The 25,652-nt window shown below is 59.6% G+C and overlaps 2 protein-coding genes across 2 annotated transcripts in view; one reads left to right on the forward strand and one right to left on the reverse strand.

The window, feature by feature from the left end:
- Positions 1 to 77: 77 nt before the first annotated feature.
- Positions 78 to 21,463, reverse strand: LONP1 (lon peptidase 1, mitochondrial). Its single transcript, XM_057709507.1, is given in 20 exon segments — positions 78 to 416; positions 1,394 to 1,558; positions 1,635 to 1,855; positions 2,694 to 2,859; positions 3,235 to 3,375; positions 5,795 to 5,911; positions 5,994 to 6,116; positions 6,476 to 6,563; positions 8,889 to 9,067; positions 9,755 to 9,893; positions 11,442 to 11,662; positions 12,539 to 12,622; positions 13,014 to 13,143; positions 13,492 to 13,553; positions 14,943 to 15,174; positions 17,374 to 17,493; positions 18,061 to 18,149; positions 21,012 to 21,287; positions 21,289 to 21,375; positions 21,377 to 21,463. Coding segments are annotated over 20 exon segments (2,904 nt in total). The 3' UTR covers positions 78 to 239.
- A 555-nt stretch (positions 21,464 to 22,018) lies between these two features.
- The window catches only part of CATSPERD (cation channel sperm associated auxiliary subunit delta), a 58,709-nt gene continuing 55,075 nt past the window's right edge, over positions 22,019 to 25,652 (forward strand). The window contains exons 1-2 of the mRNA XM_057710031.1: positions 22,019 to 22,151; positions 24,533 to 24,587. Of these exons, the coding sequence (XP_057566014.1) occupies positions 22,075 to 22,151; positions 24,533 to 24,587 (132 nt within the window). The 5' untranslated portion in view covers positions 22,019 to 22,074. The remainder of the gene's footprint in view (positions 22,152 to 24,532; positions 24,588 to 25,652) is intronic.

Consider the following 25,652-nt stretch of genomic DNA (forward strand, 5'->3'; position numbering starts at 1 on the left):
ATTGCGCAGGGAGGGGGTCCCATCTGCCGGGACGGCAGGGAGGTGGGCACAGAAAGAAGCCACAGCCAACCAACCTGTACTGGAAAGGGTGTTTAATCATAATTAGTCAGTGATTAAGCCATAACTGAGGTCGGGCTCCAGGCCTCCCAAGCGTCCTGTGGCTCAGCTGCCCGGAGCCCCTCCCCCAAGTGCAGTTCCAGCCCTGCCCAGACCAGGCCCAGTGGTGCCCAGGGCCAGCGTCACCGCTCCACAGCCAGGGCCTCGGCCTGCTCCTCGGGGAAGGCGATGTCGAAGATCTCGCGGTAGTGCTCCACGAAGTGCACCTCCAGGCCCTCGGTGATGAAGGCGGCCAGGTCGTAGAAGTCCTTCTTGTTCTCAGCCGGCAGGACGATGCACGTCACTCCCGCACGCTTGGCCTGGGAGGGAGGAGAAGGCTGGGCATGGAGCCGCGTTCCCAGTGCCACCCTGCCAACCTCACTGGCCTCTGCTCCAGCAGCTTGCGAGCAGGAACCCAGGCCTCTTACTGTGTGCTGTCAGCCTAGACACTCCCTCCCCCAGAAGGTGTCTGGAAAGAGGAAGTGTGAGCGCCACAGTTTCTTGGATTACTCACGGCACCTGCTGCTTTACACAGTTAGAGGTTTGGCACCTAAAATTTGCACAGGAGCTGAAGACAGCCATCTGCCCTGTACCACCCGGGGCCTCTGAACTCTGTCCCCCAGACTGACTCTGCTGTTTGGACAGGGCTTCCTATGTGTCACCATGTGTTGCTCTAGGGACAGCACATGGTGACCCACTGACCCTCCCACTTTGCAAGTGAGGAAAGCAAGGCCCAAAGAGCCTCCCCCCACACCCTTCCCCGGGCGTCCCCATCACAGGAGCCCCTTCAGACTGAGCCCCTCCCTGAGTGCCGCTCCGCAGGCAGCTGGGACTGCGGTCCCTTTGAGGTGAGCAGGGAGAGGCTCAGGTGAGAGTGGGGCTCTGTCAGGAGCTGGGGGGACCCCAACACTGAGGGGAAGCATAGGACAAAAGGCCTACCCAGGCCCCCACATCCACCACAGTCCAAGCTACAACACCCAGTGAGACACTGGGCTCCGGGAACTCTGTCCACCCGCAGTTCTCAGGGCTCGGCCACACAGGCAGCGAGGAAGCAGAAGGCCCTACTCTCCCTCAAGGAGCTGAGATGGGGGCTGAAAAGGCTGAGAACCACTGGAGGAAGGGGCAGCTAGGCAGTCAGCTCAACAGGCTCCAGGGCAGGCAGCCCCAGATTCAGATTCCACGCCCACCGGGCCTCATTTTCCCCTTCCGTAAAATGGGCCTGTCACCCTTCTTGCCTGGGGGGTTAGCCCTGACACGTGAATGGTGCCTGTGCTGCTAAGTGGAGTCGGACACTCACCGCGATGGTCTTCTCCTTGATGCCGCCCACAGGCAGGACCTTGCCCGTGAGGGAGACCTCACCCGTCATGGCCAAGTTCTGCCGCACCGGCTGGTTCAGAGCCAGGGAGAGCAGGGCCGTGACAATGGTGCAGCCAGCGCTCGGGCCGTCCTTGGGGGTGGCGCCCTGGGGGGAGATGGTTGGTGGGCAGGCGGCAGCCGGGGGGTGGGGGACCTGGGGCGCGGGCGCGGGGCGGCCTCACCTCAGGCACGTGCAGGTGGATGTGCGAGGTCACCAGGTACTCGTTGGTGGGGTCGTGCTGCATCAGGAAGGCCCTGGCAAAGGTGTAGGCGATGCGGGCGCTCTCCTTCATCACCTCCCCCAGCTGGCCCGTCACCTCCAGGCTTCCGTCCTTGTCCCCCCCCTTGCTGCTGCTGTCCCGCGGCCGCCTCAGGGACGTCTCAACAAATAGCGTGGAGCCTCCTGGGGAGCCAAGGGCAGTGCCCGTGAACCCAGGACGCCCCAGACCCCCCCGGACGGCCGCTCCCGCCACCCCTCACCCTGGTCCCCAAGGAGGGGACGCCTCTCACTGTCCCTTCCTGGGCTCCTCCCTCACACCTCGGTGCCCACGCTGTCCCCGCAGCCACCCCCTCGAGGCCGCAGATCCAGCTGCAGGGAGCGGGTTACGTGAAAACCCGAAGACCACCTCCGCTGGGCCTCCCCGTGTCCCTGCCCGCAGCGCAGAGCCTGCCGGCGCCACGCTCCCATCCACACGCACAGCCTCTCGGCAGCGCCCAAGTTGGCAGGTGCCGTGCTGCTCACAGCCTGCTTCCTCCACGCACCCCCGGCACTGCCCCCACCCTGCCTGCTGCCCACACGACCCCTGGCTACACGAGGCCCCGAGCCGCTCCCCCTCCGCCCTCCTAGCTCCCAGGGCAGCCTCCCAGGGCGGGTGGGCTGAGCCATGTCACCTGGACAGGAAGCCCCTCCCGGAGCCCACTCCCCAGGGCTGCCTGGGCCTCCTCCCCCCGCAGGGTGGTGGCCCCCAGGTGACGGGGTCTCATGAAAGCTCTCCTTCAGGCAAACCTGAAAACCATGAGCCCAAAGAGAGCCCACCCAAAGCGCACGGGGCGCTGCTGCGGCCGCCTCGTGGTCCCATCAGCCCCGGATCAGCCCCGGTCCCTTGGCCTCACTGCACGCCGCCTGTCCGCAGAGAGGGCGTTCAGAGCAGCCCGCGGTGAGCGCCCACCTCTCCCAAGGGACAGACAACCCCAGGGACGGGCAGAGCCCTCCACGCTGCCTCCTGGCACAGGCCGCTCACCCATGGCGGTCCAGGCCAGGCCCATGACCACGCCGGGAGGCGTCACGTCGTACATGCGCTCCACCGTGAACACCGGCTTCCCCACGAAGTCCTGCAGGTTCTCCGGTGTCACCTCTACGAATGCAGCCTCGCCGCTGACGATCTTGTAGGCGGACTTTCGTAACACCTGTGTGGACACAGCAGGCTGGGGTGGGGAGCCGAGCCACAGCGCCCCTCCCACCCCCAGCCCCGCCCCCAGCTCCCCGCCACCTGCCTTTTAAATTTTTACAGTGGTGGTAAAGTACATGACCGAAAACCGCCTTAACCGTTTTCATGTGCACAGCTCAGTGGCAGTAGGTACATGAGCACTGTCATGCAACCATCCCCTCTAGAACTTTCTCACCTTCCCAAACTGAAACTGTCCCGAGTAAACACTGACTCCCCACCCTCTCTCCCAGCCCCTGGCCCCACTGTCCACTTCCTATCTGGCTGTGACTCCTTGAGGGACCTGCTGTGAGTGGACTCGGCATGTGGCCCTCCACCACGGGGCAGGCCGGCTCACCTTCTCCACCTGCTTCTGCAGGTTGCGGACACCGCTCTCCCGGCAGTACTGCTTGATGAGGAGGGTCAGCACGTCCGATGACAGCTTGGCCTTGCTCTCGTCCAGGCCACACTGGGCACGGGCCTGAGGCACCAGGTACCGCTGCCAGGGAGGAGGAGAGCTGCCATCAGGCCCCCCTGGGCCTCTCCCGTGGCCGCCACCCAGACTCCCAAGGCCCCTGGCTGCATAAACAAGGTCACCAAGGCAGACCTTGGGCCCGCCCTGTGGAGCCCCTGTCCCCGGGGGCAGCTAGGGTCATCCAGCATAGACAGGGTGTCAGGGGAGGCCACACCTAAGCCAAGACCTGAAGAGTGGGACTTCCTAGGTGGCGCAGTGCTTAAGAATCTGCCTGCCAGTGCACAGCACATGGGTTCGATCCCTGTCCCAGGAAGGTCCCATATGCCACGGATGAACTAAGCCCATGTGCCACAACTACTGAGCCTGTGCTCTAGAGCCCATAAGCCACAGCTGTTGAGCCCAGGTGCCACAACTATTGAAGCCCACGTGCCTAGAGCCTGTGCTTCGCAACAAGAGAAGCCACCACAATGAGGAGCCCGTGCACCACAATGAAGAGTAGCCCCCACTCACTGCAACTAGAGAAAGCCCAGGTGCAGCAATGAAGACCCAACACAGCCAATAAATAAATTTTAAAAAGTGGACTGAGAGAGAGGAAGGGTTTTTAAAGGAGAACAGGAAGAAAAAAAAAAAAACCTGAAGGGTAAGGAGCCAGTGAGGCTGGTGGGGGCAGAGTGTCCAGGCAGTGAGCCCAGCAGGTGCCAGGATCCTGAACGGTGGGCCTGGGACCTGCGGACGCCCTGCCTGCCACCTCCATGTGCTCCCAAGGTTCATCTTAGATACCTCTTCCTCCAGGAAGGCTTCCTTGAGCCCCTAGACTTGCTCCTCACACAGAGACTGGCTATGTGGCCGCTGCCCAGAGCCAGGTGGGGGTGGGGGGCAGGTCAGGGGCTCCACGGTCACTCAGGGCCCAGCCCCACTCCTGCCACACAGCAGGGGCTGAACAAGCCAAGAGCTCCTCTTCCTCGCCTCCCACCCCCAGGGGATGCAAAGGCTGGCAGCCCGCGCCTGTCACAGGGCTGCGAAGGGCCCCAGGGGACGAGAGGCACTCAAGCCCTTTCTGGAAAGAAAACAGTACGTCAGGAACACAAGCTCTGTGGAAAGGAAATCGGCTCTCCCCTGACCGCAGGCCAGTGAAGCACCTCACACCCGGACGCCAGGAAAAGGAAAGAATCCCCCAGCCCAGGAAGAGCTTTCTCACACACAGAAGTGCAGACACAGGCCTGAATCCCAGCGGAGCCTGGGCCCAGGAAAGCCCAGGTAGGCAGTCCCACAACCCGGGAAGCACGGCTGTTGGGAAGATGGACAGCGGCCTCACTATTGCGCCCAACGCCCCGAGTGACCCGGCACGGACACTGGCTTTGGTGCGTGACCACGAGGCAACAGGCACTCAAGCGGCAACTTCCTACTGGAGCTGAACTCACAACCCGCAGACAGTGCTGGGCCCTGAAGGCCGCGGTGGGGCCGTGTTACCTTCAGCACTGTGCTCACAGTGTCTTTCCTGGCTCCTGTTCTATGGCCTGTGATTAAAACAAGAAACAAACATTGGGTCTTTGGCCCCAAGTCCCTGCACAAATGAGTCTAAGACCCTTGGAATTTCCTGAGTGAAGGGGGGAAGAAGAGCATCCTTTCTTACTCCCAAGGAGCCCCTCTCAAGAATACCCGTGTTTATGCGCACAAGGTGATGGTCAGCACAGCTGGATGGGGCTGGTGGCCAGAGGAACCTACTGAGGGACAGGAGGCGCAGAACGTCCAGCGCCCCCTCGGCCTCCAGGGAAGGAGCCAATTGCATGACCGATGACCCACGCAAGCATCCACGCAGCCGTGCCGAGCCCCGGCCCCCTCCCCACGCCTCGCCCCACGCGTCTCTGTCGTGGCTCTTCCCTAGTTCTATCCTTCATAAAAAACTGGTAATGGTAAGTAAACCCGTTTCCTGAGTTCTGTAGGCTGTTCTAGCAAATTATCAAACCAAAGACGGGGTTGTGGGACCCCCCGATTTACACCCGGTCCGTCTAAAGTAAGAGCGGCCGGGGACTGGGGACTGGCACCCAACGTGGGGGCAGTGCTCTGGTCTGAGCCCTGAACCTGGACTCTGGTGATATTTCCGAGTAGCTGGTGTCAGAACTGGGCTGAATTACACAGCGCCCCCGGCTGAGGGTCGGTGTGGGAACCCCCCAACCCCCGCCTCGCTGTCAGCGGTGTGAGGCTGCGCACACCAGTGCTCCCACCGGGCCTCGTGCATTTCTTGTCCTCACACCACCACACAGGTAAACCCCGTCCGCACCCGCCTGTCCCCTCCTGGCACAGAAGCCCCAGAGCAGGGTCTGCGGGCTGCACCCCCAGCTCCGGTTAAGGGCCTGTCACCTAGTGGGCGCTCGGGTATCTCCTTAGCCCAGGTGGCCGCGGGGCGCCCCTCCCCAGGGCCGGGCCCGCAGGGCCACCTCACCTCCGCGATGGCGAGCTTCTCCTGGGCCACGTAGCCCGACACGTTGATCATCTCCATCCGGTCCCGCAGTGGCTCCGGGATGGTCTCGGTGATGTTGGCCGTGCAGATGAACAGCACCTGCAGGAGGCGGCAGTGAGGTGCCGGAGGACGGGGCGTCCGGCCTCCCCCCGCCGGCCCGGCCCCCGGGCGGGACACGCACCTTGGACAAGTCCACGGGCACGTCCAGGTAGTGGTCCAGGAAGTTGGCGTTCTGCTCGGGGTCCAGCAGCTCGAGCAGCGCTGATGAGGGGTCCCCCTGGTAGCCCCGGCCCATCTTGTCCACCTGAAGGGGCAGCCGTGGGCGAGGGGGGTTGGCCCCTCGTCCTCCCCCAGCACGAGACCAGGCCACGGGGGTCGGGGCTGGGGAAGCCCAGAGCAAGAGGAGGAGGAGCAGGGCTGGCCTGACTGGGGCCGGGGCAGAGACCGGCTCCTCCGAGGCGGGAGGGGCCCACGTCACACGACAGCCGGGCTGCAGCAAGGCCACCTACAGTGACGCAGGCACCACGGAAACCGCAGGGGCCACGGTTTCACCTTGAACACAGGCTCCGTCCAGTCAGGGCCTCCTGCAGCTGTGGGCCAGGAAGGCCCGGGGGCCACGTGCAACCTCCGGGAAGGGTGTGAGCCCAGCCAGGCCCCACGCACCTCGTCTATGAGGACCAGGGGGTTCTCCGTCTTGGTCTTCTTCAGACACTGGATGATCTTGCCCGGCATGGCGCCTACGTACGTCCGCCTGCGGGAGAAGGCACGGCGGACGCGTCGGCGCCCCAGCGCCTGGGCTGGCCACGCCGGCACCCGAGGCCCAGCTCGCCTGGAGCTCTGGGACCACCACACGCCCTCCACGGCCGCCCAGGGGAGACACAGGGAGACGCACACAGCGTGGCCCAGAGGAGGATAAATGCCTCCGTGCCGTGTGGGTGGGCAGAGCACTGGGTCACCCTGACACTGTAATGGTCCCAAGTGCCAGGGCTGTCGACATGCTCCCGCAGCTCAGACTCAGGGCAGGAAGGGGCGGGCGCAGATTCACAGCCAAATCTCACTCTGACCCATCCTTTGGCCAGCACCTCCTATCCCACTCTACACTGCCTGATCCAACAAAAGAGGGTGGGGGGAGTAGCTAGGGCCCGTGGCAGGAACGTCCTCCACGCCTGGGTCCTCGGGCCTCGGGGTCACTGGGCCCAGGGCCCGGCCCCAGCCAGCCCATCCTTTCAGGAGTGTTTCCTGAGAGGATACTTGTCTGCCCAGCTCGGCTGCAGGCGCCGGCCTGGCATTCACAGGATACTAGACACGAGTCCAGTGCTGTGAGCTAAGGCCCAGCATGGCTGACAGACCACAAACCAGGCAGAGGAGGAAATCACAAGGCACAAAAGACTATATCTCTAACAAAAAAACAAAAGCAGGCATGAGGGACCTGGAACGCCACTTTAGGGGTGAAGCAGTATTTTCAGGAAGAGATGAGGAATGTCCTAGGGAAAGGCTCCGAGCAGAGGTGGTGAGCGGGAGCCATGTGTGTCTCTGGGGGAAGGGCATTCCAGGTTGGGGGGGGAGGGGCAAAGCACATGCAAAGACCCTGGGGCAGCACTGTGCCTGGTGTGTTGGAGGAACATGGAGGAGGCCCACGTGGCTGGAGGAGAGTGAGTGAGGGGGAGAGAGGGAGGAGGGGAGGGCAGGGAGGGGGTGGGCAGGTCGTGCAGGGCCTTGTGGGCAGTGAGGTGGACTTGGGCTTTTTACCCCAAGGGAGGTGGGAGCCCTGGAGGGCTGTGGGCAGAAGAGGGTTTGTCTATTACCAATATTAAGAGCAGTCAATTCTCTGTCCCTAGACCAATGTTGGCACAGGACGCCCACCTGCTCCTACCTGCTGGGCGCCCCTTCCCTGAAGATTCACCCCCAGCATCACAAACCTCCTAAGATCGTTTAGAAAATCGAGTACATGGTGCAGCTGTCTGCAGCTCCCTGTGCTCCCGGAACCAGGGCCCAGGTCTGCCTCTGCCTCCCCCTGGGCCCCCAACCCTGCCATTCCATCCTGCTGCCCCTCCAGGCTCAGATCGCAGCTCCCGGCATGCCCACCCCGTTCTGGCCTGCAGGCCTCCCAGGGACCTGGCCCCCAAGGCTGTGCCGGCCTCGTGCCCTCCTGACCCCCCAGCCCTGCCACACTCTGGCTCCCCTCTCCAAACTCCTGGAGCTCACAGCAGGCTCCGGGCTGGGGAGCTCTCAAGACTGGCCACCTCCCAGGGGACTCGAGACAGGCAAGAGTGGTGAGGGCTGCACCAGACTGGGGTGCCTGCACCCTGCTCGGCGGGCAGCCAGGCTCTGGAGGACTGCTGCTAGGAAAGCCTGTGAGCCCAGGTGCCCAGAATTCTGCATCTTTTTACAGAAGTGAGAAAAGTAACTTTTAAATACAGATTTAAACCTTCTTTGGATACTACGGGATGGAAATACATGGCAGACTCGGAGCAGACACTGCATCTGTTGCACTTGGGTCTCACTGAGGCTTTTCAAAGAACCACCCTCTGCGGAGGCCAGCGTGACAGGAAGCCCCGGGACACAACACCCGGAGTGTCCCCCAGGAGGACACCACGCACAGGCCAGGTGGCTGTAACATCCCGCACACAGGGGATGCCAGCCCCAGCTCTGGGCCTGACAAGGGAGGAAAGAACCAAAACAAGTGCTGAGAACTAACTGGGGAGATGGTCTCACCTCCTACTCTAGCCCCCAGTCCCCGGGCCTGAGGCCAGCAGCACACAGCCCCAGAACTCCGGCCAGTGTTGCAGGGCGCTGAGCTGGTGGGATGTAAACTGGAACCACGGGGCCATCCACCGCCAGGCTGGACGAGAGGCCCTCCCGGTGGCTGAGAGGCCGAGATTTTGATCCAATGTTTAAGCGCCTGGACGGAGCCAGGCCTGAAATCAGACCGGCACCTTGACTCTTCAGTTACCCACCCCAGTGTGAGTGGAGTCTGCTGCCTGCCACCATCACACTCGCAGAGTAGGCGCAGACCCAGGAGAAAGAAAGCCGACACGAGGCGGGGGCAAGCCCCGAGGAGAGGGGCCGGGCCTACCTGTGCCCCTTGATCTCGGCCACGTCTGTCATGCCCCCAACGCTGAAGCGGAAGTACTCGCGGTTCAGGGCGCGAGCGATGGAGCGGGCGATGCTGGTCTTGCCCACGCCCGGGGGGCCATAGAAGCAGAGGATCTTGCCCTGGGTCGAACCCCGGAGCTGGCTGACGGCAATGAACTCCTGCGGGCAGACACGAGGGCCCCTGTGAGACAGCACCACCCTTTCACAGGGCAAGGGCCCCACCAGGCCTGAGCCTCCCCACCACCCAGGCACCAGGGGCTGCGAGAAGGGACAGGGCCTGGCCCAGAGGGGCCCAGCGGACTGGACTGTCATTTGCACAGGGAGGGACAGCCTGTGGGACATGGGTGACAGACTGTGGGTGCCCCTGATGCCAAGCCCGCCCGGTGGCTTCCCAGCCTGGACCACAGTGTCCTCTCTCTCCTCCAGCCTACGGCCCGCCCACCCTCAGCGGGACACCTCACATTTCCTCCTATCGTGAGCACAACTTTTATCACCCTCGTGAATCTGTGAGCCCCCCGGAGCTGGCAGGCTGGCCAGGGCGGCCCCTGACACCTCTGAGCTGCTCCGACACTGGTCCCTCTAGCCAGGCCCTGCACCCCCACCCTCCTCGGCCCCTGCTGACCCTGCACCAGCCCTGCCCTGGCCAAGCCCCTCCCAGGCCCCCGGATTCTCCAGGGAGCTCCCTGGTCTCCCCCACCACAGAGAGAGTCCTGGGTCCTGGGCCCCAAGGCCCCTGCCGCCCTCACAGATCCAGACACGACGCCACTGCCTCTCAGAGCCCAACCGGGTGCCCTGCACACAAGAGGGGACGCAGGCCTGGCCCTGGGGGGCGCAGCAGAGCCTCACCAGGATGCGTTTCTTCACGTCCTCCATCCCGTAGTGGTCCTCCTCCAGCACCGCCTGGGCCCGGGCCAGGTCCAGGTTCTCATCACTGCACTTGCCCCATGGGATGGACGTCAGCCAGTCCAGGTAGTTGCGGGTGACGCTGCCGCGGGACAGACGAGCGCCGGTGAGCCACCTGACCCTGCTCTGCACATCCAGGGTGCTGAGACCCACGTGCCCGATGTGAGAACTACACAAAGTGCACTCAGCTGGGGCCGAACCACCCTGAGAAGCCGGCCTGGCCCCAGCCCGCCACCCCGCGGTGCAGATGCGCCTCGCCTACTGCGCTGGGTGGACGCCTTGAAAGTTCATGGTAACCCTGCCTTGTCGGATGATGGTCATTTCAGCAATAAAATACTTTTTAATTAAGGCACATATATTGGTTTTTTAGACATAACGTACATTTAACAGACTACAGTATAGCCTAAACGTAACTTCTACACACACAGGGAAACCAAGAAAATTCACGCGGCTTGCTTTTTTGCTATGAACCAAACCTCTGGTGTCCCTGAAGTCTGCCTGTATGGAGTTCCTGGCCCAAGGGCTAGTCTGTCTCCCGGGCCAGAGACTCTGCGAGCACGGGGTCCTGCTCAGGGTCCCACAGCGCGGGAGGAACAACCTGACCCAGGACAAGTGGGGAAACTGAGGCCCGGAGCGTGACCCCAGGCTGAGGGCTGTGCACCCAGGGACAGAGAAGCCCCCTCACAAGGGGCCAGATGAGGAGGCAGAAAGGTCAGAGAAGGAGTCGGATGACAGAAGCAGAGGCTGCAGTGACGCGCTGGGAAGATGGAGGAAGGGCCAGGAGCCGAGGAATGTCTCCGAGAAGCTGAAGAGGCTGGAGACAGAGTCTCCCCAAAGCCTCCAGAAGGAGCCCGTCCTGCCCACCACGCCGGACACGAGGGCCTCTGCCGCCAGGCCAGGAGATGAGCCTGTGCTGTTCTAAAGCACGAGGCGTGTGGTCACCCTGACGTCAGCATGGGCAGCGCACTCGCTGCCCCAGTGAGGAGCTGGGGGTCTCTGGCGTGGAGGTCTGCAGCGTCCAGGGGAACCCGCGACTCCCAGGGTCCTTGCGCAAAGAGACCAGCCCTCTCCAGACACCCTGAGCCAGGGAGGGGCCCGGCCCAGGAGCCCAGGGGAGTCTAGTGCTGTGGGCCCGCTCAGGCCCTCCCTCTGTGGGCAGAGTCAGAAGCATCCCATGGGGCCTTGACCCCGGGGCGGCCACCCTGACCCCCAGCCAGCGTGCACAGGATGAGCGCGGGGCAAGGCCAGGTCCCCAGGGAGACGTCTGTTTCCTGGCTGACTCTCAAAGCCACCAGAGGAAGGCCAGGAGACAGAAGCCAGGGGAGGGGGTGGCCTTGGGGCAATGGTCCGGGGGCTCCTGGTCCTGACTGGTGGCGCTGGCTTAGAGCCAGACGTCCCTGGCTTCAAATCCCTGTCCCCACCCGCCAGCCCAGAGGCAGGGGCACTGGCGGAACTTCTCCAAGCCTCAACTTCTTCATCTGTGAAACGGGGGCGACAGACACACAGCCCCTGCAGGGGCACCAGGAAAGGACTGACTCCACCATGACCCGAATGTGCCCAAGGTGATGCCCACCCTCCCTGGCCTTCCGGGGCTAGCGTCCGGACCCCACCACGGCCCCCCGGCGCTCACTTGAACTCGGAGGAGTGGTTGTCCAGCAGGCCCAGCTTGCTGAGCTCCTCATCCACCACGTCCATGACGTGTTTGGGGACCACGAGCTCCTTCAGCCGCTCGCGGAACTTCTCCTCAATGGCGTCCTTGTCATCCTTCTCCAGGCCCAGCTCCTTCTTGATGATCTTCAGCTGTTCCTGCAGCAGGTATTTGCGGTGCGTCTGCTTGATCTTCTCCTCCACCTGCAGGGCCCAGGAGCCGCCATCAGACGGGAGAGGATGCAGCCCAGGGTGGGCCCGCCACTCCCTCGGGACAAAGGAGAGAAACCCAGGGCCTCTGCTTTCCCCCACGTTCCACCCTAAGTCCTCCGGGCACAGGCTTGTGATAGGAAACACCGAATTCCAGGGGAGGAAGGGATCTGCCCTTCAATCCTGGTTACGACCAGGGAAAGCTAGGCCTGATGCCAGTTTTTGTCTCCCACTCTCGTGGAAAGGGTGCCACGCTCCCCCTAACAGCCGGGACAGCAGGACACGGGCTCAGGGCCCTGGCTCAGCACCAGCACCCACCCAGTGTCCTGTGTCCCTGGATGTGACAGGTGCCTTGTGGCTTTTCCAATTAAAGATATGATACAGATTTTTCCCTAACATAAAAACTATGTGATATAATGGCCTATATAGAAAAATTATCTTAAAAAAAGTTGACGTTACGTGTATAACTGATTCACTTTGTTGTACGGCAGAAACTCACACAACGTAAATCAACTAGACGCCAATAAAAGTTAAAAGACCAACAAACAACTAAGTGACGGAAGTGAGTGAAATCTGGAAAACATGAGTAACCGACAATCCGGTCAGTTCACGTGTCTGCCTGGTGGGAGAGGTGGGCCTCCAACAGCTGAGTCTGGAGAAACAGCTTTCTACCTTTCCCAGGCGGCGCCCAATTTCTAGCACGTCCCCCCGGGGCTCCCTCAACGGTCAGGAGGGTCCCGGGACCTCTCACCCTGCGCTCAGCAGCTGGCACCAGTTTGACGTTTTCACACAGGCTCCCAGCCCCGAGGGGGAGCGCGCAGCCCCGCGGCAGAGGCCCCTCCCGGGCGCTGGCCCCCGCTCCCGGCTCACCTCCCGGCCCAGACGCTGCTGCAGCTTGCTCAGCTCAAACTCCTTCTTGAGGAGGGACAGGGCCTTATACAACCGCTTGGGAATCTGCCAAGAAAGAGAAGACGGGAGAGGACGGCCATCTGTGCGGGTGGGGGGCGGGCAGCGGGGAGGGAGGGCGAACCGGGGCAGGGGGACAGGCCTCGCCTCCCCAGACCCGAAACGCACGCACACTCTGACCCAGCGAGCCCAGGGCTCCAGCCTCACTCCACAGGCGTGCAGGCCACGCGGACCAGGACGTCAGCAGAGGCGCTGCTCGTAACAACAAGACTGCTGACAACTCCAACACGCCACCCACTGAATGACACCACCCAGGCGGACACCACACGGCCGTCACCAAGAATGAGGGGCCGGACGTGGACGGGAGAACATGGACTCACGTGAACCCACCCCGACACCAGAGCCCAGGACGACAGCCAGGTGGGCAGGCCGCACTCACGTTGGTCTCCTCCAGGACATCCTGCAGCTCGTGGGACTCAGCCCCGGTCAGCGCGGCGCCCATGTCGCTCAGGTAGATGGGGTTGTCCACCACCCTGTGGCCGGCCTGCATCATCTGCAGCACAGACTCTCTGCAGGGGACAGAGATGCTGCGGCAGGCACCGGGACCCCCGCGGGCCTCACGGGGCCGCAGCCCGCCCTGCAGCAGGACGAAGGCCCCCACGCCCAGACCCATGCCGCGCCCGCAGCAACCATCCTGAGATGCCCTCCCCCCACCCGGCTGAGGACGAGCGAGCCGGGGCCGGGCAGGCTGCAGCCCCTCCAGCCTCCCGCTTACCCCAGGGCCTCCCTGCTGGGAGGGAAGCCGCTCCCCCCACGCGGGCTGGGCCAGGAATCCCTGAGCCTCTCCAGAACCTCGATGAGGACTACCAGGCAGACAGGCCCAGCCCGGCCTCGTCAGGAGGGCACAGGAGACCAACCTGTAGAGTGGGTTCAAGGCGATGATGTCCCGGATGGTCTTCACGATCTCTGCCGTCAGGGCCTGCCAAGTGAGGAGGCCCCGTGGGTCCCTGGGACCAGAGGGGGCTGTGGCCCCGGAGCCCCACCCACCCGGCACAGCCAAGGACGGCCCCAGAGGCCCAGGAGCTGAGCCCCAGTTCACCAGTCACGGGACTTGTACCCAAGAGCAAAAACCAAACCAACCCCATCTGTGTGGACCGCTCTAAACCTCGACCTTAGAGCAAGCCATTCGGGTAGGGAGAAGGGGCTCGCGGCCTGTCCCCCCAGAACCGCCCCCCGCCCTGGCCCCTGTCCTTCCTGCCTCCACTGCCGCCACAGTGAGGCCAGTGGCACTCCCGGCAGGGTCACCGGGCACAGTTTATGGCATAAATCCTGCACCTCGTTTCCAGAGGCCACCGCACCTGGCACATGGTGCTCTGCTCAGGGTGCGAAGCAAGCAGCCGCCGCAGCTGGGCTTTTTCAGTGCGGGCCCCTGGTCTCTGGCTAATGGCTTTACCCCTCATCTGCCCGGGGTGACCTTTGTAGAAGGAACCACAACAGGCCAGCTGGAGGCCACGTGCGTCAGCAGGCACAGGTGTGCTCCGAGCTCCCCCAGACAAGAGCCTTGAAGAAAACGCTAAGGCTGGGCTGCCCAGGACGGCAGCCGGCAGGCGCTGCTCGCATTTAGCTGAGTTGAAATCGAGGTACAATTAGACGTCCTGTCCCTCAGTCGCACCAGCAACAGGTGAAGTGCTCAACAGCCACAGGGGCCGAACGGAGCGGAGTCACAGAACATGTCCCGCACGCGGGAAGTTCTCCCGGACAGCGCTGTCCTGGAGGGCCTCGCAGAGGCAACTGCCGGCCCGGACCCCGCGGCAGACAGCACCAATGGCTCGCACACCCCTTCCCGCCAAGCTCGGAACCCGCCCCAGGCTCAGACCAAAGCTGTCAGCTATGCCGGGGCTGGTGTTCCCCCCAGGAGGCCAAGGACACCATGTGCGGGCACACCCGAGGAGCCTCCCTCCAGCCTTGCCTTTCTCCTTCACCTCTCCCCGTCGGAGACAGGGCTCCCTGCCCATAACCTTTACGCGAAAGACGGTGGAAGGTTACGGACAGCTGGACGTCCCCGACAGCTGGCTCGCCATGCTGTGGAGAAGGCGGGCCAGCCTCGGCTTGCAGTCAAGGTGGCCAGAAGGCTGTCTCTTCCCTGTCTTGGACCCATGGGTCAGAGTCAGGGGAATGTGCCCCCCCCCGGGGGGGGGGGGGCTTGGGAGGAGGAGGGGCCAGGACAGAAGAGAAGGCTGGAAGCTCCTGCCCAGGACCCGGTTCCTTCGCAGCAGCCAAGGCCCCGGCACGCGTCCCACCTTCCCAACGCCAGCTCCTCCCAGGGCTCCTGGAGGAAGAGGGCGCTCGGCCCGCCACGTGTACTCACCTTCACCTCCTCCGTGACCTGGAAGTCCTCGTGGGTGACGTTCTCCACCTCCACCATGAGCACCTCGCTGGCGGGGCTGGGGCCCGGCTCCACCAGCACCTCCACCTGCCGCTTGGCAGCCCCGTCCTCCTCCACCTCCTTCTTGCTCCGCTTCGGCTTCCGGCGCAGCTTCTGCTTGTTCTCGCCCTCGGGCTCCTCGGGCTCCACCTCCAGCTGTCTGTTGATGTGAACCCTGAAGACGGGGAGGGGGGAGTGGAGCCACCGAGGCTGGGGGTGGGGGGTGTCCTGCCCACCGTGACACTCCGCAGTGCTGACTGCTGACCACGGAGGGCCCCCTGGGCCCGGGCCCCTGCAGCCACCAGGGGTGTTGGAACCCAAGACCAGAGGCCCCGCCACCTCCGGACTCCAGCCGACCCACCCATCTTGTTTCCCACACTAACGCCCGCTATCCTCTAGGAACCAGGAAGCCAGCGGCAGCCCTCGCTCCCGGGCCCATTAGGGACTGCCTGCCCCTCCCCCGGCCTCCAGCTTACCACACCGTGGCTTCTGCACAAGGTTCAGCTCCAGACTCAAGGGCACCTCCACAGGAGCCCCCCCCCCACCACTCCACATGAAGTCCAGCCCCACCTGTGCACACACCCACCCCCTGCCCACCCTCATTTTCCCTCCAAAGTGCCCGCCACCATCAGAATTCAGCTGGCAACCTGTTCTGCCCATGCAGGGTGTGGGCTCCCCAAGGTGGGCCCCTCACCAGCTACTCTGCTCACACCCAAGAGCCTGCCAGTCACCAGGCGCCCAGTGTTCCATGACATGTTGGCTCTTTTCTGCCACACAGGGTAACTAACAACAGTACCACCCTTAAAGAGTGGGCCTGGGCTTCCCTGGTGGCTCAGTGGTTAAGAATCCGCCTGCCAATGCAGGGGACACGGGTTCGAGCCCTGGTCCGGGAAGATCCCACATGCGGCGGAGCAACTAAGCCTGTGCGCCACAACTACTGAGCCTGCGCTCTGGAGCCCAGGAGCCACAACTACTGATCCCACGCGCCAAACTACTGAAGCCCACGTGCCTAGAGCCTGTGCTCTGCAACAAGAGAAGCCACTGCAGTAAGAAGCCCGTGCGCTGCAATGAAGAGTAGCCCTCGCTCCCCACCACTGCAGAAAGCCCACGCACAGCAACAAAGACCCAATGCGGCCAATAAATAAAAAACAAATTTAAAAAATTAAAAAAAAAAAAAAAAAAAAGAGCAGGTCCAAGAACTGGGGATGCAGACACAATGCCCAGAGGACACCAGCAAGACGCACAGAGAAAAAGAGGTCAGGACTCGGGGAGCACCGAGACGGCCTGGTCTTAGGACTCAGCAGGACGCGTTCTCTGAGGCGCCCTGCAGGTGAGTGGAGAGCAAGGAGTAGCTGCACTGTCTTTATTGATTTTGGTCGTATCTTATCCTGTTCCTCCTGAGCCATGAATCCTCCCGGGAGACAAAGGAGCAGCCTCTTCCCTAAAAAAGACTTTAACGCAAGCAGGTGAAGGCGGGCGTGGGGCTCAGGGCAGCGGGGATGCCACCAGGACAGCCCATGGAAACACTGCCACCCACCCAGACGGTTCCCGCCATGTGCTCTGGGGGAGCTGCTGGCGCTGAGAGAGGAAAGGACGGAGGACTCTGGAGTCAACAAACGCCAACGGGCACCTTCGGTGAGAGGCTTTTCCAAACAAACACTGATGACCTTAACGGCGGGTGACTCTGAAATGTCTCCCACGAGTATGTGATCCCAGGACGCCTGTGACAAGCGTCTCATCCTGGGAGACCAGTGTTCCTTGGAACACGTGAAAAGCGCGTTCATTTTTTCCAGCTTCAACCCAGCTGATCTTGTAGGTTTTTCTTAATTAACCTTAACACTACAGGGGGTTAGACTGGGCTTGCAAGTGTCATGTGTAGCCCTTCGGCAGAGCAGAGTAGAGGTAGGCTGGTTGAGTGAAAAATTACAAACTGGGACTTCCCTGGCGGTTCAGTGCTTAAGACTCTGTGCTTCCACTGCAGGGGTCAAGGGTTCGATCCCTGGTCGGGGAACTAAGATCCCACAAGACATATGGTGCAGCCAGGAAAAACAACACATACACAAAACAAAACAAAAAAACACAACCTCTCAAGCTGAACGGAGACGCAGACGCAGGCACCAGGGGGAAGGCGCCCCGACACCCAGACGTGGGACCGGAGGCAACATGCTATCTTCTGTTTCGTGGTGCTTTTTGCACTAACGGGCGTGAGAAACGGCTTCTCCCTGACCACCCAGACTTAAGGAGAGCGGCTCTGAGAAGGGGGCCGGGATCCACCTCCAGCTTTGGCCTGGTCACTGCAGCGACCCGGAAGGACGGGTCTCACTGGAACCCGAGGCGCCCCAGGCCGCTCCGCCCACCCCGCCTGGCCCCGCACCTCCTGTGCCCCATGACGATCATGCGCAGCTTGTCCCCGAGGTCCTGCATCTCGTGGATCTGCACAAACGTCCCCGTGTGGTAGATCTCATCCAGGCTCTCGACCACGTCGGACTCGTTGCTGCGGGACAAGGGACACATGGGAACGTGGACACAGACACTAGGGCTCTCTCTCCAGAGAAGACAGAGAAGAGAAACACCCTTCCTGGCCTTCACCTCCTCACTCCCACAGGCGCTCCGGGCTGCCCGAGGGTCACTGCACACAGGCAGGCGGGGCCGGATGGAAGCTGGATTCCATTTCACACCCTCTTTTACAGAGCCTGCCTAGAATGTGTCTTCTGACTCAGAAGTGGAACAAATTCCTACCTGGAGTCGAAGTGGACGTGCCCGGGGCCCCCACATCTGCCTGCCTAGCTCTGCTCTGAAGAGGCCTCGGCCTGGCCTAATGCCAGGGGTCCCCGAGGTTAACACCCCCCCACCTGGACCACGCATGAAGCCCAGGGCCTGGGGCAGCCTTCAGCCCAGACTGCAAAGGGAGGCTCGGCTCTCGGCCTCGTCCCCCGTAGGTCTGGCTTGATTCCTTTCAGCTCAGGGGCCAAAGGTCCAGGCTACTCTACAGAGCAGGCTCTGCGGCGAGCTACCCTCCAGGGCAGCTTCAACGAAGCAGCGAAGGAAAAATTACACTTACTTGTCATCTTTCTTTAGAAAGACGCCGGCATACGGCTGGGCAAGGCGGACTTTCCTTCTTAGCAGCTCAACCAACTTCTTATTTTTAACCTAGCATGACAACGACCCCAAAGTGAAATGCAGGGTAGGCTTTCTAGCTGACATTTTGACAGCAGCTCTAGCGTTTTCTGTGTTACTCTCTGGGGGTGCACTAATCTGATCTAGGACTAACCACAAGGTCCAAGAACCCCTGAACCAAAAAAAGAAAACAAAAAGACGGAGAATGGAGTGGGGCAGTGCTGACGAGCTGCCTTCCTTAGTTTTTCCCTCTTTCGAAAGAAAACTCAAAGGAGACAAATGGCCAGAACCGGGAAATTGATTTCACATCCAATTTCAAGAGCTGTTTCTGTGGTGAAATGCCGTGGCTTGAAAATCTAAACCATCTGCTTCTCTCGCTGGGAGGACGACGGTAAATGTGCCTTAATTCCAATGTGACACACCCCACAGGCGGGTAATTTCCTCCAATTATCACAGAAAGTATATCCCAATCACATCTATACCCTATTCATTGATCATCGAAACTCCCCTCCCCCCACCGCAGCACATTCTCATGTCATTTCATTGGCCGGTAGAGGGCTAATGGTGTTTCCTAGGAAACAGCTGATAGGGAGGAACACAGGTGTCCTTAGAGCTCAAATGATTTCCTTCAAGCCTGTGTTAATTCCCAGACCAGATTCTAACTAAACTTAACGGCACTCAAACTTTGGCACAAATCAGAATTACCTGGAAGGCTTCTTAAAACAGACAGCTGGGCCCCACCCCTGGAGTTTCTGATTTGGGAGGGCTGGAGCGGGCCTGAGAGTCTGCATTTCAAGCCAGCTCCCAGGTGATGCTGCTGGTCCAGGGACCGGGCTTTGAGAAGCAGCATTTTAACTCACTACCTGACCACATGATACAGGAATTCCTGACACTCTAAATGCATTCTTTCCAGGACAGAGGTCCAGGACAACCATCAGAAGGGTACATGACCCACCCAAAATTAAGAGCCAATGGTCTATACTCAAGAGTCCACCAATAAGGAGAAATGCTACTGGGGCAAACTGGCCACATGCAGTATCAACTACAACATCAAGAATAATCACAGCTTTGCTAACAGGTTCAGAACCACTTATCAGGTTCCCTGGAAGCTCCCTTTTTCTCCTCCACTAACAGCTGACTGCCGCGTCTTAGCACCTGTCCCCTCCCTTTAGTAGGACCCCTTTTTCGTTATTTACAAGGTAACAGCAACAAGAATACCACATGTAAGTTCCACATGCCAGTCTCCTACTAACTGCAACAACTCCTGGCTAGTCCTAGGTGGGCAGACGGAATCTCTCGGAAGAATTCTATCTCTGCTCGGGCACGGGGGACAGGGGGCCTGTGCCACTTTGCAGGGCCGAAGGGACCATACCTGCTGAACAGTCCTGGCCCCAGCAGCCTAAGAGGGTAGAGAGGACGGCTGGAAGTGGGGGTCAAGGATGGAAAAAAGACCCCCGGGGCTCGTTTCTGAGGTGTCAAAAGCGCACCACATGGGAAACAGCAGCTGCTTAAGAAGGCATATTAAGCACCAGGCACGGTTTACCTGCCACCACAGCTCTAAGAAATGAGGTGCTGTTATTATACCCATTTTGCAGATGAGACAATGGAGGTCCAGAGGAACAGCCTGCCCAAAGTTACGGAGCTAGGGGCGAAGGGACCAGGATATGAACCCGCAAGGTCTGGCCCTGGGGCCTGCCAGTAACCACCACATAACACCAGGGAAGGCCCTTGGAAGGGCAGCTCAGACCCACATAATCAGCAGTGCTGGAGAGGAAGTGGAGGGGTTCCTTCTGTTCCCCTCCCCTCACTGGCTCAGTTCTGACCCTCTGTACTGTCCTTTCCCTTTCCAAGGGATCGCTGAGATTTATTCAGCAGAGACTGGAGTGTGAAGGGGGAGGCTGGAGGATGAATGCAGAGGCTGACTCATGGTGTGACCTTGCTTAGACAGTTAACAGATAACCTTTCTCCTCCACAGACTCGTTTCCACATCATTTAAAAAAAAAAAAATTGGAGAGGGGGTGGGGAAGAAGGCATGCATTCGGGTTCTTCCTACTCTAAAAACTCAAGTTCCTTGCACTCCTGCTGCTTTCTCTCTATTACATCAGCCTGGTCCATTCGCACAGGCCCCCCACCCCATGGCGCTCAGTCTGAAAAAAGCTTTACGGGCTCTTCCACCAGAATGTCAGTTCCTTAGGCAGAGGGGCTGTGTCTGACTTCTTCTGCTGAATCCTCAGCCTGCTACGTGGTAACAAGTCAAGAACACTCTGCTGAACGATAAAACCCCTGAGAACATCCTTCTGCCACCTTCTTCCCAAGACTCCTGTACAATTCCTGGCTCTATCATCCCCGGTAGTACTCAACGCCTTCCAGTACATAATTTACTTACTAGGCTTGGTTATTGCCTCTCGAATCCCGCTGGAATGTAAGCTGCAAAGGCAGGGATGTGTGTTCATTTTGTTCACTGCTGTATCCCTCACACATAGAACCATACCTAGAACCTGACCTCAAGAAACCGCTAAAGAAGGGATGAATCCTGATCCCAAAGGGGCTCTTAATCAGAAGGCAGACCGCCCTGGGGGAGAGTGTCACAAAACATTTACCAAGTCCCGCAAAAATGTAACTCGGCGACAAGAGTGTTGACTGTTCTGATCCTTTCCGGCACCGAATTTCTATGACTAGGACGCTAAGCGGACAATCCTAAACTCATTGGATTCAACTCTCCTGAAGGGATCTGAAAGGGGGCGGAATCTGGCTCAAGTTCACCGAGCTAGTAGCGGCAAGACTAGGACTCGAACTCAGAAAAGTTGCGAGGCGTGAGGGTGCTGAGCGATCCCTCGTCCAACACGCTCCTTGCAGACGCGCGGACACGGAGGCCAAGGCGGGGGCTCTCATTACCTCGATAATCTTGATAAAGCGCGGGAACACTGGGTTTCGCGTAACGGCGATGAGCGGCAGGTGCGGGAATACGTCCGGGATTATCATGGGCGTCAGCGCCGTTATGACAGGGCCTTCCCCGCCGCCCGCGCTGCCCCCCACGCCCGAGCCCCCATCCTCCGCGCCGCCCTCGGAGGCATCCTCGCCGCCCGAGAATGCGCCGCCGCCGCCGCCGCCGCTGCGGTTGTTCGCCTCCCAAAGTCCCCGCCAGTGGCCCGCGGCCGCGGGTCCTCGGCCCCACAGCGCCCAGGGAGGAGAGGCGTCGCAGGCCCGCCGGCCGCTGGGCAGCCAAGCTCTGGCCGCAGTCGGGACCCGCCCCCCGGCGGCGGCCAGCAGCGGCCGCCGAAGCGCCCAACACCTCGCAGCTCCCCACAGCCGCACACAGCCTGTGCCCGCTGCCATGGCCCAGCCATCCTGGCGGCGCGCGGGACTTGCGTCACTTCCGCGGGCCCGGCTGGGGCGCACGTGACGGCCGGCGCGTGCCTCGGTGCCCGCGGGAGGGGTGGCCGGAAACGCACGGCTGCGGGGGCGGGACTTGGCCGCGCGGAGGCGGGGCCTACACGCAGCAGAGCCGGAAGCGTTGAAGCTTCTTCGTCGCATCCACCATTCCCCACCTCCGAGCTAGGCCCCTAGGGATCGCGGGGAGGTCGGCGGGCATGCATGATGGCCCCTAAAAAGACAGCAGCTATGGCGGCAGATTTGGGAACGTGTGGGCAGCCCCGTCCAAACGCTTGGGCTTAGGAACTTCGGCGACATGCGCATGCTCAAGCTCGGGGGCGCGTCACGGTTGGTAGATTTGGGCTTCCCTGGAGACGCTAAGCGCATGCTCAACCTGTAGACGGCCCACCGGCGGCCTCGTGCTCATGCCCAGGCGCTGGGGGCGTGTTGAGATGGGCGGATTCAGGCTTCTGGGGAACAAGGTGCGCATGCCCAGGCTCCGCGGCCGACTGCGCATGCCCAGACTGTGAAGCGCCTCCTCGTGGCAGTTGAGGGGCTGTGTGGCAGCGGCTGCGGGCAGAAAGAGATGCTGGTGGTGTTACTGGTGGCGGCGACGACTATCTTGCGGCTCTGCCCGCTGGCCAGAGCTCAGCCGCTATGCCGGTGGGGCCGCCCTTCCGGGTCTGGGTGCTGCCAGGGGTCGGGGAGGGGGCAGGCTCATTCCTGGGCGGAATCCAGGAAAGATGGTCGGCTCCCCGACCTTATTGAGGCTTCCCAGTTTACTCCTCTAGGAAGTGAACTTGTTACCCACCCTTTTTCCCAGCCCACCCTCTCCAGCCCATCACCAAGTCCTCCCATTGCCACTTCAAAACTTTGGCCCGATTCCGGTGTCTTCAAGCCACCTCCGCTGCCACCACCCTAGGCTGTGCCGTCCTGCCCATCCTGACAGCCCTAAACGAATCTGATCTCGTCATTCCCCTTCCCTGGTTCTCTGTGGCACCCGGAATAAAAGCCAGTATCCCGGCGCGGCCTTCGTTTCCTCGCATGATCTGGCCCAGGGTTCCTCAGCAGCGCTGCTGACATTTAGAGCCAGGTCACTCCCTGGGGTGGGACGGTCCTGTACATTGTAGGATGTTGAGCTGCATCCCTGGCCTCCACCCACTCCATACCAGTAGTACCTCCTTCCCCAGGCTTGACCATCAATCAAGGGTCCCCTGGGGATGTGACAACCACTGATGTGGCCCCTGCACACCCCTGAATCTCTGCTCCAGTCACCCGTCCCTTGAACACGCCAAACGCAGGCCAGCCTTGGGGACAGGAGAGACTTAGCACCTGCTCCTCCCTCTGCTTGGAACACTTTGCTTCCAGATTTTCTCAGTGACTTCTTATCATTTCAGATCCCGACTTAAATAATACACTTCCCTATTTAAAGTCCCCCTTTTCCCCATAGCTGCTTTTTCTCATCGGTCACTAACTTCTAAAAAAACATTTATTTTACTTTTGGCTGCATCGGGTCTTAGTTGCAGTATGCGGGGTCTTTCGTTGCAGCACGCAAGCCTCTCTAGTTGCAGCGTGCGGGCTCAGTAGTTGCAGAGCACAGGCTTAGTTGCCTTGCGACTGGTTGTGGGATCTTAGTTCCCCGACCAGGGATGGAACCCACGTCCCCTGCATTGGAAGGCGGATTCTTAACCACTGGACCACCAGGGACGTCCCCCAATCACTAACTTCGATTCTTTTCACAAATATTTTTTGTCTGTTGCTGTCGCTAGGATATTCGCTCTGTGGAATATAGAGTGTTTCTCTTAATTCACTCCTTGCCCAGAACGTTTTTAGATTTCAGTAAATGTTAGGTTAATAAATACTGTACATGAGGTGCCATGGGTGCTGGACAGATGCTAACGCCCAGTTCCTGCCCTCAGGGAACTCCTGCCTGGAATGGGCTGTCACATTCAGCAGGGCCCTGTTTGCTGATGAAATGGAGAATGTGTATTTCTGGTGCATGGCCTCATTTGATCTTTATGACAAATTTCTTGGTGTAGTGATTCCACAACCTTATCTTATAGACATGAAAACGGACCCAGCGAAATTAAGGACTCGCTTTTTTGTTTTTTGTTTTTGTTTTGCTGCATTGGATCTTCGTTGCTGTATGAGGGCTTTACTCTAACTGTGGCAAGCGGGGGCTACTCTTCATGGCGGTGCATGGGCTTCTCAGTGTGGTGGCTTCTCTTGATGCGGAGCACGGGCTCTAGGCACACGGGCTTCAGTAGTTGTGGCTCACGGGCTCTAGAGCGCAGGCTCAGTAGTTGTGGCGCAGGGGCTTAGTTGCTCCATGACACGTGGGATCTTCCTGGACCAGGGATCAAACCCATGTCCCCTGCATTGACAGGCGGATTCTTAACCACTTGGCCACCAGGGAAGTCCCGACACACTTGCCTTTAATAGGGGAGTGGGGAGTAGGACTTTCAGCAAGATTTATTAGCAGGATTTGTCTCAAAGTCTGCAAAGATCAGTTACATCCAATTCTCCCATTTCTCCACACTGGTTCTCAAAGTGTGGTCCTGGGCGGGCAGCATCACCATGACCTGGTAATGTGTTAGAACTGCAGTTCCCTGGATCTGCTGAGACTCAGCAGTAGGGCCCAGCGATCTACAGTTGATCAAGCCCCCACCAGGTGCTTCTGGCTCACATTCGACATTGAGAACCTGCTGTAAACTGGACCAACGTTCTCCCAGCCACCAACACCCTCCCCGCCCCTCAGCCAAAACACAGAACACCTGGCAGTAGGCACTCCTAATTTGTCTAATCTGGGGTCTGCAAGTGAGCCTTAATGAGGTTTCAGGAACCACATCTCCATTTTTGCCTATACATATGTGTGTTTCCAGGAGGGGAGGGTCCCCTGTTTCATCAGACTTTCCAGGGGCTCCCATAACCTGAAAAGCTTCAAGAACAGGTACTATACTGTTAACCCAGAGGCAAACTGGTAGGAGTCATGCCGACTGTTTCATAAACATTGACAGGTGTTTTCTTGTCTCTCTTACCTCTAGAATTCGTACGGTGAGGACAGGAAAAGTGTTTTACGTCGGAGAGCAAATTCAAGGGGTATGTGGCTACACAGTTAACATTCACTCTTCACTTTTATCCAATCACCATATCAGAACTAATATTTCCTAGCATTTCTTGGGTGCCAGTTCTGTGTCCAGCACAGAACATTACTTTACCTAATCCTTACCATTGCCCTTTTTTTTTTTTTTCATAGTTGTGTTTTTTTTTTTTTTTTTGGCACACGGGCTTACTTGCTCCGCGGCATGTGGGATCTTCCTGGAGCTGGGATCGAACCCGTGACCTCTGCATTGGTAGGCGGATTCTTAACCACTGCGCCACCTAGGAAGCCCCACCATTGCCCTTTTTAAAAATTTTATTTTTTTATTTTTATTATTATTTTGGCTCCGTTGGGTCTTCATTGCTCTGCGAAAGTTTTCTCTAGTCATGGCAAGTGGGGGCTACTGTTCATTGCGGTGTGGGGGCTTCTCAGTGTGGTGACTTGTTGCGAAGGACAGGCTCTGGGCATCCAGGCTTCAGTAGTTGCAGCACATGGGCTCAGTAGTTGTGGTTCGAGGGCTTTAGAGCGGAGGCTCAGTACTTGTGGTACACGGGCTTAGTTGCTCCGTGGCACGTGGGATCTTCCCAGACCAGGGACTGAACCTGTGTCCCATGCGTAGGCAGGCGGATTCTTAACCACTGCGCCACCAGGGAAGTCCTACCATTGACTTCTGAGGTAGGCATTAACCTGTCTCGTGTCACTAAAAAACTGAGAGAAATCAAGTAGCCTGAAGAAAGACAGGAGCTGCAGCTGAGTTTAGAATTCAGATTACCTGAGTTTTTATCCAGGGTCCTATCTGACAGGAGGTTTTAAATGCAGAGTGACATAGAAAGCAAACTTTGTTTACATGACGCAGTGCAGCAGGAAACTTCCTTTCATCCACGTGTGCTTAAAATGCATGAAGAAAAAAGTATTTTTCAGCTCAAATATGTTTCCTATTGACATTGTGTTATTTCAGAAGCGGTACCAGCATTGCTAAATAAGCAAGTGACTGGTTTCTAACTTTTTTTTTGTCCTCTGTCCTCTCAAATAATGAGTAATCTGTAAATAACATATACACGGAA

The sequence above is a fragment of the Hippopotamus amphibius genome, chromosome 15, assembly GCF_030028045.1.
Source record: "Hippopotamus amphibius kiboko isolate mHipAmp2 chromosome 15, mHipAmp2.hap2, whole genome shotgun sequence".
Lineage (NCBI taxonomy): Eukaryota > Metazoa > Chordata > Mammalia > Artiodactyla > Hippopotamidae > Hippopotamus > Hippopotamus amphibius.